General features: G+C 43.0%; 1 protein-coding gene across 1 annotated transcript; it reads right to left on the minus strand.

The window, feature by feature from the left end:
* Positions 1-2109: 2109 nt before the first annotated feature.
* On the minus strand, positions 2110-16095 carry LOC118798606 (presenilins-associated rhomboid-like protein, mitochondrial). The gene is made up of 10 exons (XM_036558018.1): positions 15992-16095; positions 14514-14703; positions 13867-14007; positions 11531-11579; positions 10017-10112; positions 7765-7914; positions 6089-6159; positions 5427-5528; positions 5236-5333; positions 2110-4050 (listed from the first exon to the last, which is right to left on the minus strand). Exons 1-10 carry the CDS (start codon positions 16078-16080, stop codon positions 3924-3926), a joined length of 1113 nt encoding a protein of 370 aa, XP_036413911.1. The 5' UTR covers positions 16081-16095; the 3' UTR covers positions 2110-3923.
* Positions 16096-16813: the final 718 nt, after the last annotated feature.

A 16813-nucleotide genomic window follows, 5' to 3' on the forward strand; every position in this document is an offset into this window, starting at 1 on the left:
TACTGTCTAACAAGCCCTTGTTACCTTAACCTGGAATTTTTCCTTTCAGGGAATCTCCAGTGCCATCTTCAGGGCAATTCCATCATTGTATAGCTCAGAAGATGCCCTGGAGAGGTGAGGGACTGATGGATGTAGACCGAAAGAGACAGGAGGACCTGCCTAGAAATAACTGTGATCGGACGCAATGAGCATTTTGTCCATGGCTTAATAAACAGTCTGCATTACACGGTTTACCTAAGCTAACCTATTAGCTCACTAAGGACCTAACCAAAACAAGTGTGCTCCGATTGAAAAAGCAACAGACAGGGAATAAAGGGCCCTGGGAACATAGGACTCTGAAAAGACAGGGCCCTGGGAACATAGGACTCTGAAAAGATAGGGCCCTGGAAACACAGGACCTTGGGAACATAAGGCTCTGGGAACATAGGGCACTGGGAACATAGGGCACTGGGAACATAGGGCCTTGGGAACATAGGACCTTGGCATCATAGGGCCCTGGGAGCAAAGGACCTGGGAACATTGGGCTCTGGGGACATATGACTTTGGGAACATAGGGCCCTGGGAGCATAGAACCTGGGAACACTTGGCTTTGGGAACATAGGACCGTGAGAACATAGGACCCTGGGAATATACAGCTCTGGGAACATAGGACCCTGGGAATATATGGCTCTGGGAAAATAGGATCTTGGGAATATACGGTTCTGGGAACATTGGGCTCTGGGAACATTGGACTTTGGGAACATAGGGCCCTGGGAGCATAGAACCTGGTAACACTTGGCTTTGGGAACATAGGACCGTGAGAACATAGGCCCCTGGGAATATACAGCTCTGGGAACATAGGACCCTGGGAACATATGGCTCTGGGGAAAGTAGGATCTTGGGAATATACGGTTCTGGGAACATTGGGCTCTGGGAACATAGGACTTTGGGAACATAGGACTTTGGGAACATAGGGCCCTGGGAGCATAGAACCTGGGAACACTTGCCTCTGGGAACATAGGACCGTGAGAACATAGGACCCTGGGAATATATGGCTCTGGGAAAATAGGATCTTGGGAATATACGGTTCTGGGAACATTGGCCTCTGGGAACATAAGGAAAATAGGGCCCTAGGAAAATAGTATGGTGGGAATATAGGACCCTGGGAACACAGGGCTCTGGGAACATAGGACATAGGAAACATAGGGCCCTGGGAACATTGTGTGCTCCTATTGAAAAAGTAATGCTGCTCGTTGTCCTATGTATGACCTCTGGTGACCTCATGACCTTAGGAACTCTTTCATAGGTTATCTTAATGTATCATATTGAGGTATGATGTATCACATAAAGAGCCCAAAGAACACAGGACCCTGGGAATGTAGAGTCTTGAAATCACAGAAACCCTGGAACAATGCTTCCTGCACACACAGGATATGGAAACAGTGCGAAGGTGTTCGGTATCTCTAATCTTGATGATGTGGTGTCTGAAACTGTGACTCACTGTTATCTACAAATATGGACTAGTTAGACAGGTTAGTTAGGATGAAAAGGATGGTAGATCACTGAAAACTGTTACGGCTCAAAGCTGCAGATAAAAACAGCATCCTTGTCTCTGAATTCTGACGGCAACATTACCAGCGTAAATCTGATTTGCGTCCAAACTGAATTGCCCTAAATGGACAAATTCGGAAAGTTCCAGTGTGGAGTAAGAGGTGAGCTGTGGGGGCGGTGGACGGTGGACGGTGCCGCCCTCTTCTCTCTTTGTTTTCCTTCTATTCAGGGTGTTTTATGTCAGCCTGAGGAGGAATCACTCCCTCCATCAGTGAGATGCTCCTCTAGCTCCACCTTCAGGCCAAAACGTGCTTATAGATTTACTGAGCACTCCACCATTCACTCACTGATATCTATTAACATTAATCTTAGTCCTTTGGTCACATGGTGAGAACTGATTTCAAGCCGCTAATAAATAAAAATGACAAAAACTGAGGAGGTGCCGTTAGATGTTCACCCAGCGCGTACGTCCACCAAATTTCACCACCTTAGAACAAGCTCTTCTGCACTTTTCCTCATCCTGATTCTAGGAAGCATGTGTGTAACTTTCACTGACAGACCACTCGTGACTTTCTGACCTTAAATAAACATTTTATTAATTTCCAAAGAAAACAAAACAAATCTGCAGACTCTACAACATTTACTTCGCTGTACAGGTTCAGTGCGGTCTGGCCTGCAGGTCTAGCGCCGACGATCCTGCTGGACCTCATTGTGACTGGTTAGAGTTTTGGGTTTGCTCTAAAAACGATCTCAGTCTCCTGTTCTGAGGGGAGGTGCTACTTCGCACGGCGGCTCAGGAGAAAATTTACCACCAAATCCCAAAATACACCATCCGAGAGCCTCTTTAACAGACTCTCGGAAAGAGCCCGCTCCGAATTAAAGGAGGTTCGAGTTCCCCCTCCAGGCCCCGCCCACAAATGTGTTCTTTCATAGCTAGCAGGGACGCGGGACGCCGTTTTGAGGGGGTGTTAAAATTTGTAGCAGCATTTACGTGACCAACAAGACGTCCAGCTAGACAGCGTGTGCTTCATTTCCTTCATTTGGATTGTTCGGCGAGAGACGACAGCTGCTCTCTCTTACTGGACAAACTTTATGCAAATGACCTGAGCATCAACCAATCAGATTGGTGATATGAGGTGGGAAACCGCTTTTGTTGCCCCTATATTCAAGCTACATGCGCATATCTAGCGGTAGTTTATTATAATGGTCGAAGTATATGGATATGAGTGGAAGACGAATACGTTGAAGATTTTACGTTTTTCTAAACAGCGTTAAGCGGCTTCAGGGCTCACAACTCCAGCCAGAATGCAGCGTTAACTTAATCGCGCACGGCTACTGCAGATTTTGAACATCTATAAACAAAACAAAAATACATGCTCCATTTTACAAACGGGTGCTCAAAACGTTCAAAAATTCTGCTCTTTTTTATTTGTCTGCTGTTATTTTTAGCAGTTAGACAATCCCGAAATCTGGGGGTGCTGCAGAGCCCCCTCGCGTCCCTGGTAGCTACTGTTGTATGATCGGACACACTTTACAGAACACTGATAAAAATCCCGTTCAACCGAATTTTTTATCCAGTAGCTGAGCTAACATTAGCACGATGGCTAATCTGTCATTGATTCAAATGTGCATAGTTTTGTTCAGTCTCGTGGGGACAGATGTGACCTTGTAACGAGAATACACGTCTGGGGACAGCTTGTTAAACTTCTGGTGCTGGATTGTGCCGCTAATAAGGGTCCGCCCCCTCTATAACCACACCCCCTCAATAAACCCGCCCCCATATTCTTATAGCCCTCTATCGTTAGCTATCGGAGCTGTTTTCGCTTGTAAGAAGCTTATTTTTACTGCGATCTCTGCACGTGTGGCTCACATCTGCATGCTTAACTGGACTTTTTGGGTACCTTTCAGCTACATACACTACATCCATGAGCTAACGGTAGTTGGAAAGTGCTGACAAGCGCAACAGCGCCCCCTGCTGTGAGCTCGGCCTTCATGAGCTGTTGGACTGGTTTAGCAATTTCACACTCAGCTTGTTCCCACCCTGATAAGTCTACATTCAGCCTCAAACCTCTCAAGGTCGCCCCCATCTCGTTATAAAATGACATCTGGACACAGAAGATTTTGAGTAGCTGAAAGACCACAGTGCTCAACATGATGTCTCAAATACAAACCCCAGCCTAAATGAACGGGATCTTTCCGTAAAGCTTGTCCAACCTTATATCAGGAGCACACTAGTGGGCGGAGTCTGGGTCAATCAATTCAAGATTTACCTGAGTGGACCTATCACTGTACAACGTGTGTGTGTGTGTATGTGTGTGAAAGAGCGTGTGGTCCGTTTGCTCTCCTCTCCTCTCTTGCTGTGGCTGCTTGTCCTGTCACTTTCTCACACTCCTCTAGATGGAGCCGTTGCCCCCGGAGCCGGAGCTGGATCCGGGGCCGCGGGTCCTGAAGTTGTGCCATATCTTCACCAGCGGTTCTCTGTTCTTCCAGATCAGCTCGTGACCGTACAGGATGTACCATCTGCACAGACACAGCGAGACACAGCGGTCAGCAGCTGATCACAAGTCCCACCACAATAGTGAACAGTGTCCACTTCTCTGTCCACATATGAACCACGGCAGGTATGAATGGACACTTAAACGAGTATTAGCACCTAAAAATATGCTAAAATATGCAAATATGCTCAATATGCTCAACATGTCGACTATGAGAACCGACGGTCTGCTTACCGTCTAATGTATCCCAGACCCTTACAATGCACCACTGTTACACTCTTAAAAAAGACGGTTCTTCAAGGGTTCTTTAGTGAGGATAATGGTACTTTATAGAACTGTGCTTATAGAAGCATGCTTAAATGGTGGTGAAACGGTTTATTCAGACTGACTGAGAATGTGTTGTTTAGGGTTCAACCATAAAATGGTTCTATATAGCAGCAAAAGGGTTCTCTAGGGTTATTTCATTATTCTGATGTCAAGTTTGTAACAACAGCAGAACCCTTTTTGGCAGTAGGTAGAACCACGGAATGGTTCTTCAAACTGACAGAGAATGTGTTGTATATGGTTCTATATAGGACCTTTTTGAAAAGGGTTCTATATAGCACCAAAAAGGGTTCTTTTATTGTTACGATGTCAAGGTTGTAACAATAACAGAACTCTTTTTGGTGCTAGGTAGAACCATGAAATGGTTCTTCAGGCTGACGGAGAATGTGTTGTATATGGTTCAATATAGAACCTTTTTGAAAAGGATTCTATATAGCACCAAAAAGGGTTCTTCTACTGTTATGATGTCAAGCTTGTAACAATAGCAGAACCCTTTTTGGTGCTAGAAAGAACCATGGAATGCTTCTTTAGACTGACGGAGAAATATGTTGTATATAGTTCTACAGAGAACTTTTTTGAAAAGGGTTCCATATAGCACCAAAAAGGGTTCTTCCATGGTCACGTATTGTTATGCCATGCTTGTAACAATAGCAGAACCCTTTTTGGTGCTATATAAAACCATATACAACACATTCTCCATCAATCTGAAGAACCATTTCACCATCCAGAGAACCATTTAATCACGCAACAGGTTCATGGTTCTATATAGAACCACTATCTTTACTAAAGAACCCTCAAAGAACCATCTTTTTTAGGAGTGTGCGAGACAATTAACGTTATTCACTCTATCTGTGAGGGCTGGTAATGTGCACACAACCACACTCACATGCCGAACAGCGCTCCTCCTAAATGAGCAGCATGGTCGAAGAAGCGCCATCCCATAATCAGGCCAGCCGTATCCAGGGCAACGATGGTCTTCAGCGCCTGTGACGTAGGGTGGTCAGTTTGTTTTAAAGATAATGATAAACACTTATTAGTGTAACAATAAATAGTGAATTATGCTCGTCATAAACTCACGTTTCCAGCGGTGAAGGTGTACATGGGGAGGAAGATGACGGCCAGTTTAGCTTCAGGCATCTTCGTGCAGACGGCCGCCAGGACGGTCATTATAGCCCCGGACTGGAACACCGCATTTAACGTAGAGCGGCAACGGTTAACATGAAAATTTGGTATAAAAAATAATTAAATTCGCTTTTATGGAAAAAAAAAAAACTATTTAAAACATGAAAAAACAATGAAAAACATACAACATGGTCATTCTCACAGACTGTAATACCCTACAGGAAGTGTAGGGGGCGATATGGCTTCTACTGTTTCATTTAAAAAGCCTCTATAATGTTCATATGATCCACACAGTCATTCTGACAGACTGTAATGCACTACAGGAAGCGTAGGGGGCGATATGGCTTCTACTGTTTCATTTAAAAAGCCTCTATAATGTTCATATGATCCACACAGTCATTCTGACAGACTGTAATGCACTACAGGAAGCGTAGGGGGCGATATGGCTTCTACTGTTTCATTTAAAAAGCTCTATAATGTTCATATGATCCACACAGTCACTCTGACAGACTGTAATACACTACAGGAAGTGTAGGGGGCGATATGACTTCTCTATGAACATTGTTATTAACTACACTTTGGTAACAGAGTTTAATATTGATGATGTAATCACTCACCGCGCCCAGTGATGGTCCTAACCGGCCTGTAGCCGTTTTACATACGTAACTGACGAACGTGGAGATGACCCCTGAAAAAACACAAAAGCCAAAGCTCTTCAAGGGTTCTTTACTAAAAACAATGGTTCTATATAGAACCATGAACTCTCAAAGAACCATTTGCATGCTTAAATGGTTCTCTGCATGGTGAAATGGTTCTTCAGATTGATGGAGAATGTGTTGTATATGGTTCTATATACATCATTTTGATGAAAATGGTTCTATTTAGCACCAAAAGGGTTCTGCTATTACAAAGTCCAGCTTGTACCAATAGAAGAACCCTTGTTAGTGCGATATAGAACCATATAAAAGATATTCTCCATCAGTCTAAAGAACCATTTCATTTAAGCAAAGAAATTGTCTTTTGAGTGTTCAGGGTTCTATACAGAACCACTGTCTTCACTAAAGAACCCTTGAAGAACCATCTTTTTTAAGAGTGTACGAGACAATTAATGTTATTCGCCGCATTTTTGAGAGCTCACAATGTTTTGGCTCATCGGTGTAAGTAAATAAGTAAATACATGTAAATGCATTTAATTGCCTGACTGACAGAACCTTTACTAAAGAACCCTTACAGAACCATGTTTTTAAAGGGCATATAGGACTAGTTGTATAAAATGTATATCTCTGTATCTTCCAGCCTTGAATGATATCCTGTATATAACAGAGATGGACGATACGGCCAAAACACACCATCACGATACTTTATGAACTTTTCACGATACACGATGTGTCCCGATTTTTTTTCTGCCATATAATAAGTTGAAACCCAGCTGTGGCACGTTTTATTAATACTATCAAAAACTATGAACACAATGATGTTTATTCAATGTTTTGTTCAATGTTTATCCAAAAAAACGACTAATTTTGTTCTCTTTGTAATAAAAAAGTTGGTCAGGGTTCTTTAAGTACTGACGATATCTGTGACACTCAGAAAAGCATATTGTTTCATATTGTGACACAATTTATCACGATAATAATAAATATCGTAACACTGTCCAGCTCTATACTGTATATACTCCTACATTCCCTATGACAGACCTGTGGAGAAAACAAACAACCGCAGACGTACTACGCAAGATCATCTCCTCCATTTCCGGGAAGAAACGGAAAAGGAACAAACTCAATGCAGCAGCTCCATTTTCTCTCTCCGGCTCTCACGAGTCTTGCGCCGCTCTGGTGACGCAGCCTCATTAAGACTGATCCATTTGTGTGGCCAACAGGCTACTAAGGAGGAGTCTTCATAGGACAGTCCTACCGAGGACCCGCACTACCTTAGTGAATACGCTATAAACGTAAGACGTCTATTATTCAGTAGTACCGAGTAGTTGTGAGCCCCAAAACATACAGGCTATCTTACATTTAGGCTCAATATGACGAGGCTGAAGTCTAATTTTCATGTTCCACCTTAAATGGTGACAGCCTTCTGGACTCACACGTCGCCTTACAAAAACAGATTTGGGTGACTATTGACTTCTACTATTCGTCAGCTGCATTAGCCTCTCAGCTCCAGTGCTAAACTACAGAAACCGAATTTGGACACCAAGCACGTCTGGGTTCAGTGCAGGAATGTGATTTGTTTAGCCGAGCCGTTCCTTTAAATTTGGCGTATATTGTCAAGACCTCACACGGCGCACCTGCGGACAGGTACATGGCCAGGAACTGCTCTCTGCCCATCATGTTGACGATGCTGGAGGAGAAGCTCCACAGGACGTACATGTTGGCGGCCATGTGGAACAGAGAGTAGTGACTGAAGGTGGACAGCAGCATCGGCCAGCACAGCGTCTCTGCAACACACGCATACAAACACACGATTAATACACGATTTCACGTACCAGCCGAGATCTGACTGGTGGATTGGTGTTTGAATTGGCTGATTGGTGCTCTTTAGTTTCATCGCTGGAGCTACGAGGTCAGAGATGGATGTGGTTTGAGAGCAGCGGTGTTACATTTTTAAAAAATAATTTAAATGATGCCAGTTGCCTTTTACACATTTCACAACGAATGAATCAATAGAAATGGTCCAGAACTGCTTGGAGAATAGTCTGCTGACATTAACTTACGTTAAGGCCAGAAACACACTCAGCGGAGGAAAGCACGAATGACGAGGCCCGGCCAACGCAAACACACAGCCCTTCCAGGGACACGGGAAGCTGTTTTTAGTTGGGGTTGCTAAAATTTTAAGCAGTGTAAATGCGATGTGACCGAAGACGTCATGCAAAATGATTTGCCTTTTTTTTATGTCAAGCACAGTGTGCCATATTGCGCCACAATGAGGCGAGAGATGACAATATACACATTTAACTGACACATCAGACCATTTTTCTTTTAATGGAACAACGCGCAGCGTAGCTCCTTGCGCGCGTTTCTGGCCTTTTCCTGTAAATTTCCCATTTAGCGATTTAAGATAAGCTATAAGATTAAGATTCGCTCTAAAAATAGAAAATATATCAAAAAACATTACATACACTTCAAACCCCACCTCACACACGCACACGTATCTCTACCATGCTCAACCTGTTTCTAAGGGCAGCCACTTCCAGCAACCCTGTAAAAGGCTAATGTAGCTAAGCAATGGAAGCTTATACGCCTCCAACTAGCATCATGGCTAAATCATAAAAATCTGCCTCAAACTGTGAGGAGTTATTAAATAACCTCTAACAGACTCGATTAGACCAGGATGTGTTTGGTGTCTGGAGTTTGCTTCTTTAGTTGTAGCACTGGAGCTACGAGGCTAATGTAGCTACGAGGCTAATGTAGCTACGAGGCTAATGTAGCTACGAGGCTAATGTAGCTAACAAGTAATGAATGCTTATGGCTAGAAATTAGCATCATGCTAACTCTGCATGACTAAACCTTCACCTAATCACCTCAGACTGTGTGGAGGTGTTCAGTGTCTCTAAGGCTACGTTTACACAGCAGGTAAAAGTGGCTCAAATCTGATCTTTGTGATGCTGGCGAAGGCGAAACTGAACCCTCCGGGAAGTGACTGGCGTTCGCTGGCCGTCATGATTGTTTACCTCTGGACGAGCCACGTGAAGCTCTGTTCTTTTGCGCATGTGGCTCAGTTTAGGAGCTGATCTGTTCAGACTGATGTCGCATACAGATCACATTTAAAAGATAATCTGAACAGCCAAACAAAAAAAATCGGATTTGGGCCACTTTCACCTGCTGTGTAAACGTAGCCTAACAGTCCTGATTATGTGGTTTCTGACTCTGTGTGACTCACTGTTATCTATAAACATGGACTAAAGTATATTAGCATGAAGCTAAAAACAATAGCAGCCACCGTAAAGCCTGAATGTGGTCTGTACTTTTGTCCATTTGACAGTAGGCTAAGATTACTCAACACAGTCTGAGGTGAGTGCAGTGGTGACCAGGTTAGATTCATGCTAATTAGCATGGTAGTAAGCGAGTGTTTCTTGTTAGCTACATTAGCCTTGTAGCTCCAGTGCTAAAACTGAAGAAGCTAACAGGTCTTGTTGGGAGGGGGGGGGCTTTTTTATTGTGTGTGTTTTATTGATTGTATTGCAACATATTGATGATAACTAACTAAAATAATCATTTATAACAAAAAAAAAAACAACGAAGCACCTTGAATGTGACTATTATTCTGGCACAATTTAATTAATTAATTATTTTTTTTTAATGTTAATTTGCATCTTGTATCCTGAAATATCAATATGGCGATGATTAATGCTGTAAATATGAAAAACAAATAATTAACACACAGAATTATTAAAATAAACACTCTGCTAGTTTACAGCTCAACAGCACAAACAAAAACATAATAAGCTGTAATAAAATATCATCGTCAGAGAAAAATAAACATTATGAGTCTGCAGTAGGCCACGCCCACTGGGAGTGACTGACGGGCGGGTTTACTCACTGGAGGCGGGGTTAGAGGTGAAGTATCTCAGCATGGTGCGCTGCAGAGAGGGGATCCTCCAGCAGCAGAACACCAGCGCGTTCGACGCTATGATACCTGAGAGGGGAGCGTTAATATGAACAGGTTTATCTGCTGATGGGGGTCTCAGCGAATGTGTTTGTGTAGATCGAGGACCCTTTTTAATGTTTATCAATGAGGGGGAATGTCAAATTTGAGTGACATGTCCATCCTAAACCTACAGCATGTGTGTTTTATATACAGTGATAATCAGACCGAAAGTAAGGTGGTCCTACAGTGATGGTCATAGTAAAGGAGGGGGGGCTACTGTGGAATGTTAGATGCTGTAAACACGTTTGGGGTCATTTATCATAATAATAACTGATATTCAGTCATAACTCATACAGTGTAGAGTGAAATCAAATCAACACTTTATTCACAGTTTACTATGGAAGATCAGAGAGACAATGAGGTGGGTATCATTTTCCGGATTGTTATCTCGAGATAACAAGTTAATTATCTTGTTATCTCGAGATAACTGAAGTGTTATCTTGAGATAACGAGTTAATTATCTTATCTCGAGCAAAGCGTTATCTTCAGATAACGAGTTGATTATCTTGTGATCTCAAGATAACAAAGTTGATATCTTCAGATAACAAATTATCTTGTTATCTCAACATGAAATTATCTTGAAATAACAAGTTACTTATTTTGTTATCTTGAGACAACAAAAGTTATCTTGAGATAATGAGTTAATTGTCTTGTGATCTCAAGATAAAGTTGATATCTTGAGATAACAAGTTATTTATCTCAAGATAAAATTATAGTTATCTTCAAATAATGAGTTACTTATCAAGATAACATTGGTGTCTTGAAATAACAAGTTACTTATCTTGTTATCTTGAGATAACAAAAGTTGTTATTTTACGATAGTTATGTATCTTGTGATCTCAACTTAACAAAATTGTTACCTTGAAATAACGAGTTACTTATCTTGTTATCTCAAGAGAACATTGTTATCTTGAAATAATGAGTTACTTATCTCAAGATAACAACACTGTTGTCTTAAAATAATGAGTTACTTATCTTGTTATCTCAAGATAACAACCCAGAAAATTATAGCAACAGCTTACAGCCTGGATGTCCATAGTTTACAGTATGTTGGGAACAACATAAAGTTAAACTGTGGTACAAAAATATGGAAATGTTATTAAATAATAATCTACAATGTTCTGTTTATTGGAAAATCACTCTGAACAGCGTTATCAGTTCATTTTTAGGGATGTACAGATTTATCAATTATCATAAAAATTACGTACAGCTCAGTGTATCATCCACAACATCTTCATTTTTACAGCCTTCTGACTGACTGACTGACTGACTCTCGTAAGAAATTAGTTTTACAGTGGAATCATTTTATACACACATCTTCAAATAAACCGGTCTTATATGAAAGAAATCAAAAACTTTTGACCTGTACTGTACTGTATGTATTTGAATGTATATCTGTATCTGACCTGTAACAGTTCTCTGGCCTTCACTCAGACTGTTCCACCACTGATTCACCTAGAAATAAAGAAAAAAACACATGAATAAGGCACTGATCTGAATGTGCTGATTCATTAACGTTCACTGTGAAACTACAGAATCAATTACAATCAATTATAAAATCATTTCTGGCCAAAACAAAGTTTGAAATGTGAAAAGATTTTATTATCTATATTTTTACATAAAGAGTAACTGTGAATCGTTCCAAAATGATCTAACTGAATCACAGTGAAACAGATGAAATGAATCGTTTCCTCAAGAATCACGACTGAATTGACCTTTGGTGAAATTTGAGATTTCATGATAAACTGAATCACTTCCTAATGAATCATAATTGGAATTAATCGTGACATATGTTTCATGAAAAACTGGAAATCATAATTGAACTGAATCACAGTGAAATTTGAAACTTCATAATTGAACATAACTGTTGCCTGAAGAATCATTACTGAACTGAATCATGGTGAAAGATTTCATGACAAACTGAATCATTTCCTAAAGAATCACAAGTAAAATTGAAACACTGTTCAATATAAGGTCTAAATGATGAACTGAATCATCTCCTAAAGAATCATGATTGAACTGAATTGTAGTGAAATCTGAGACTTTATGATGGAATGACTCGTTCTGTAAGGAATCATAATTGAAGTGAATCACTGTGAGGTCAGAGATTTACACCCGTAACCTTCATTGACATGTTTAACCACAAACACACACGCACCCCTCACACACTCACACACGCACCCTTCACACACGCACTCACACACGCACCCTTCACACACTCACACACGCACCCTTCACACACGCACTCACACACGCACCCCTCACACACTCACACACGCACCCTTCACACACGCACTCACACACGCACCCTTCACACGCACTCACACACGCACCCTTCACACGCACTCACACACGCACACACTCACACACGCACCCTTCACACACGCACACACTCACACACGCACCCTTCACACACGCACACACTCACACACGCACCCTTCACACACACTCACACACACACACGCACACACACGCACTCACACACGCACACACTCACACACGCACTCACACGCACCCTTCACACACTCACACACGCACCGTTCACACACACACCCTTCACACACACTCACAGACGCACTCACACGCACCCTTCACACACCATCACACACGCACCCTTCACACACTCACACACACACTCACTCACTCACACGCACCCTTCACACACACTCACACACACACACTCACACACGCACTCACACGCACCCTTCACACACACTCACACACGCACCCTTCACACACTTACACACACACGCATTCACACGCACCCTTCACACACTTACACACACACACTCACACACGCACCATTCACACACTCACACACGCACCGTTCACACACTCACACACGCACCCTTCACACACACTCACACACACACACACTCACACGCACCCTTCACACACACTCACACACGCACCCTTCACACACACTCACACACGCACCCTTCACACACTTACACACACACACTCACACGCACCCTTCACACACACTCACACACGCACCCTTCACACTCACCCTTCACACACTTACACACACACGCACCCTTCACACACACTCACACACGCACCCTTCACACACACTCACACACGCACCCTTCACACACACTCACACACACTCACACACGCACCCTTCACACACACTCACATACGCACCCTTCACACACACTCACGCACGTACCCTTCACACACACTCACACAAGCACACACACACCCTTCACACACTCACCCTTCACACACACTCACGCACGTACCCTTCACACACACTCACACAAGCACACACACACCCTTCACACACACTCACCCTTCACACACACTCACGCACGTACCCTTCACACACACTCACACAAGCACACACACACACCCTTCACACACACTCACCCTTCACACACGCACCCTTCCCACGCACCCTTTACACACATTCACACATGCACTCACACGCAACCTTCACACACTCACACATGCACTCACACACAACCTTCACACACACTCACACATGCACTCACACGCACCCTTTACACACACTCACACATGCACTCACACGCAACCTTCACACACACCCACGCTTCACACACACTCACACGCACCCTTCACACACACTCACACACGCACCCTTCACACACACTCACACGCACCCTTCACACACTTACAAACGCACTCACACATGCAACCTTCACACACACGCACTCTTCACACACACACACGCGCACTCCCACACACACACACACCCTTCACGCACCCACACACACACCTGTTTGCGGAAGTCTCCTTGCTTCTGTGGTCGCAGTTTATCCAGCCAATCAGCTCGGACCTCGTCAAAGTAGCTCTGAACGCGAGACTTCAGGCTTTCATACTGCCAAATCGCCGCCGCGCCGAACGAACAGCCTGTAAACTGACATGGAGTCAGTACTATACACAGATACACACACAGTACTACACACACACACACACACACACACAGTACTACACATAGTACTATACACAAATACGCTACTACACACACAGTACTACACACAAATGACCGGTCAAGAGGCTGGCCCCGACCGGTCGGAAGGCTGGCCCTGACTGGTCGGAAGGCTGGCCCTGATTGGTCAGGAGGCTGGTCCTGACTGGTCAGGAGGCTGGCCTTGACTGGTCAGAAGTCTGGCCCTGATTGGTCAGGAGGCTGGCCCTGGCTGGTCAGAAGTCTACATCTGGTTGGTCAGAAGTCTGGCCCTGTCTGGTCAATGAGCTGCTTACAGTCCATAAATCTGATCCTGACCTGCCCTGGTGCAGGTTCGGCGTGCAGCAGAAGTTGCCGTGGTAACCCAGTGTACAGTGACCCACAGCTGTGAGACAGAAACGTACACCACTGACCAGGTTCAGGTCCAGGTTAATAGGCCAGAGTGCTGTACCTACCCCCACAGTGAACACCAGCGGCTTGACCAGTCTCCTGAATGACCTTTCGGGCAGCTGCGGGGTGGGCGGTTCTAATGGAGGAGCCACGGACCTCTTCTGCATCAGCTCACCCTGCTCCGCCTCCTTCTTTGGCTCCGCCTTCTTGGCGACCTTGCGGAAGCCGCATCTCTGCTGATGGTGGAGGAGAAACCTGCACACAGAGGATCAGAGCACTGAAGATCTCACACGGATAAACAGCAGCAGGTCTGGAATAATACGTTTTCTTTGGGGACTATTTTGCCTCACAGCGCCCTGCATGTATCCCTCCACCATGAATGGAGTTTAAGTTCTCTAAACTATCATAAAACAGTGTCTCAGTCATCAGGCAGTGAATTCATAACCATTTCATGTAGTAACTTTCTGTGAGGGAGCTTTTAGAGGTGGACGTCTGGTTCCTATCACCACCACTGTGAAAAGTTCTGACTCGGTAAATTTATCTAGAACAGAGCGTTTCACACCAAACTGACTCTGAACCACTCTGTTTACATCTTAACCATTTGACTATGTGGGAATTTCGGAATATCAACGGAATTCCGCTTAACCCTCTTCTTACTGCACATTTAAGCATTAATTGGTTCTATATGGAACTCATGGTTCTAGATAGAACCATTGCCTTTACTAAAGAACCCCTGGAGAACCATCTTTTAAATTGGTAGCTATAATTACAATAATATACTAACAACAATGATTAACTCTATAATTAATTCTAATATTACTAACACTATTAACACAAAGAACTCAGGGGTTAAAATCAGCACTAATATCCCCAATAATAATGATAATAATAATAATAATAATAACAGCATTAACGGCAATAACAGCCCTAATATTGACCCCACTGTCAATCCCAACACTACCATTAACACTAAGAACTCAGAGATTAATATCAGCACCAATGTCAATAATAATAATAATAATAATAATAATAATAACAATAATAATAATAATAACAATAATACAGTTAACAACTGCAACAGCCCTAATATTGATCCCATTATCAATCCCAACATTACCAACACTACTAACACTAAAAACCCAGAGGTTAAAATCAGCCCTAATATCTCAATAATAATAATAATAATAATAATAATAATACAGGTAACAACTGTAGCAGCCCTAATATTGACCCCGTTATCAATCCCAACACTACTAACACTACTACACCACTAATATCTACAGTTCTGGTGTTTAAACAGTCACTGATATAAAGTTAGTGCCCCCCTGTGTGGTGGGTTTGGTGACGTTGGGGGGGGTAAATTCATTAAATTAATCACATTGATTACATTAGTTAATTAATGCCCCAGTTCTGTTGTGTTTGTTTGTGTGTGTGTGTTTACCCTCTAACGGGCTCGTGGTGTGAATTAAAGCCCCTGCGTGTATATATTTTCCCTCAGTGTGGTGGAGGGGGGCTATAAGACCCCCCGTATGTGTGTGTTTACCCTCTGTGTGCCCCGGGGTGGGGGAGAATCGCCCCTGTTGCCCCGCTCCATGCTGCCCAGCTGCCCGCTCGACTCCTCCACGCCATCATCTGTCCTCAGCGCCCCGCTGCAGCGCCCAGCAGCGCCGCCCGGCGGAGCGGAGGGACAACGACAGCACAGCGCCTCACACGGCCAGCTTCACACGACAGAATAAAAGTCCGCGCCCTGCAGGAGAATCAAATGCAGAATTTAAACTCACACGTCAAAAAAAACTAAATATATATTTAAAATATAATAAAATAATAAAACATATTTTTACAACACTGTTAACGACAGACGGATTGGTATCACTTGTAGACACGAGCAAGAGGAAAAGCTGTGAGGATCAACTGAACTACAGAATAAGAGTGTGGGGAAGGGGAACAAATGTTAAAATAAGGGTCTGATCACTAGAGTCTGATCACCACAGTGACAACAATGGAGAGCAATAAACTACAGAATAAGAGCACGAACACTGGAAGGAAGTAACTCACAGAATAAGAGTCACAGAGAAGAGTGTGAGCACTGAAGGGGACAAAACTACAAAATAATGTCAAAATTAAAAAAGTAAAAGAGTAATAAACTAAATAAACTGTAAGAGATAGTTACACAGGAGGGGAATAAAATGCAGACTTACAGGTGAAACTGTGTGTTTTTGTTTGTTTTTCTTTTTTTCTTTTCTTTTCTTTTTTAATTAATTTATTTTACAATTAATTTACTTCAAATTATATATAAATATATATATATACACACACACTTCGTTGTGTAATGTCTGTGAGGCTCTTGTTTTGTCTGGACTTTGTG

The sequence above is a fragment of the Colossoma macropomum genome, unplaced genomic scaffold (assembly GCF_904425465.1).
Source record: "Colossoma macropomum unplaced genomic scaffold, Colossoma_macropomum, whole genome shotgun sequence".
Lineage (NCBI taxonomy): Eukaryota > Metazoa > Chordata > Actinopteri > Characiformes > Serrasalmidae > Colossoma > Colossoma macropomum.

What these genes read in the sequence shown, in the direction of transcription:
- LOC118798606 (XM_036558018.1), bottom strand. Translation starts at nt 16,080, where the DNA reads ATGATGGCGTGGAGGAGTCGAGCGGGCAGCTGGGCAGCATGGAGCGGG. An exon ending in AGGCCAGAGAACTGTTACAG is followed by an intron (nt 10,113 to 11,530) that starts GTCAGATACAGA and finishes CTCCCCTCTCAG; the next exon opens with GTATCATAGCGTCGAACGCG. An exon ending in GGAGGAGCGCTGTTCGGCAT is followed by an intron (nt 4,051 to 5,235) that starts GTGAGTGTGGTT and finishes GTGTCTGTGCAG; the next exon opens with ATGGTACATCCTGTACGGTC.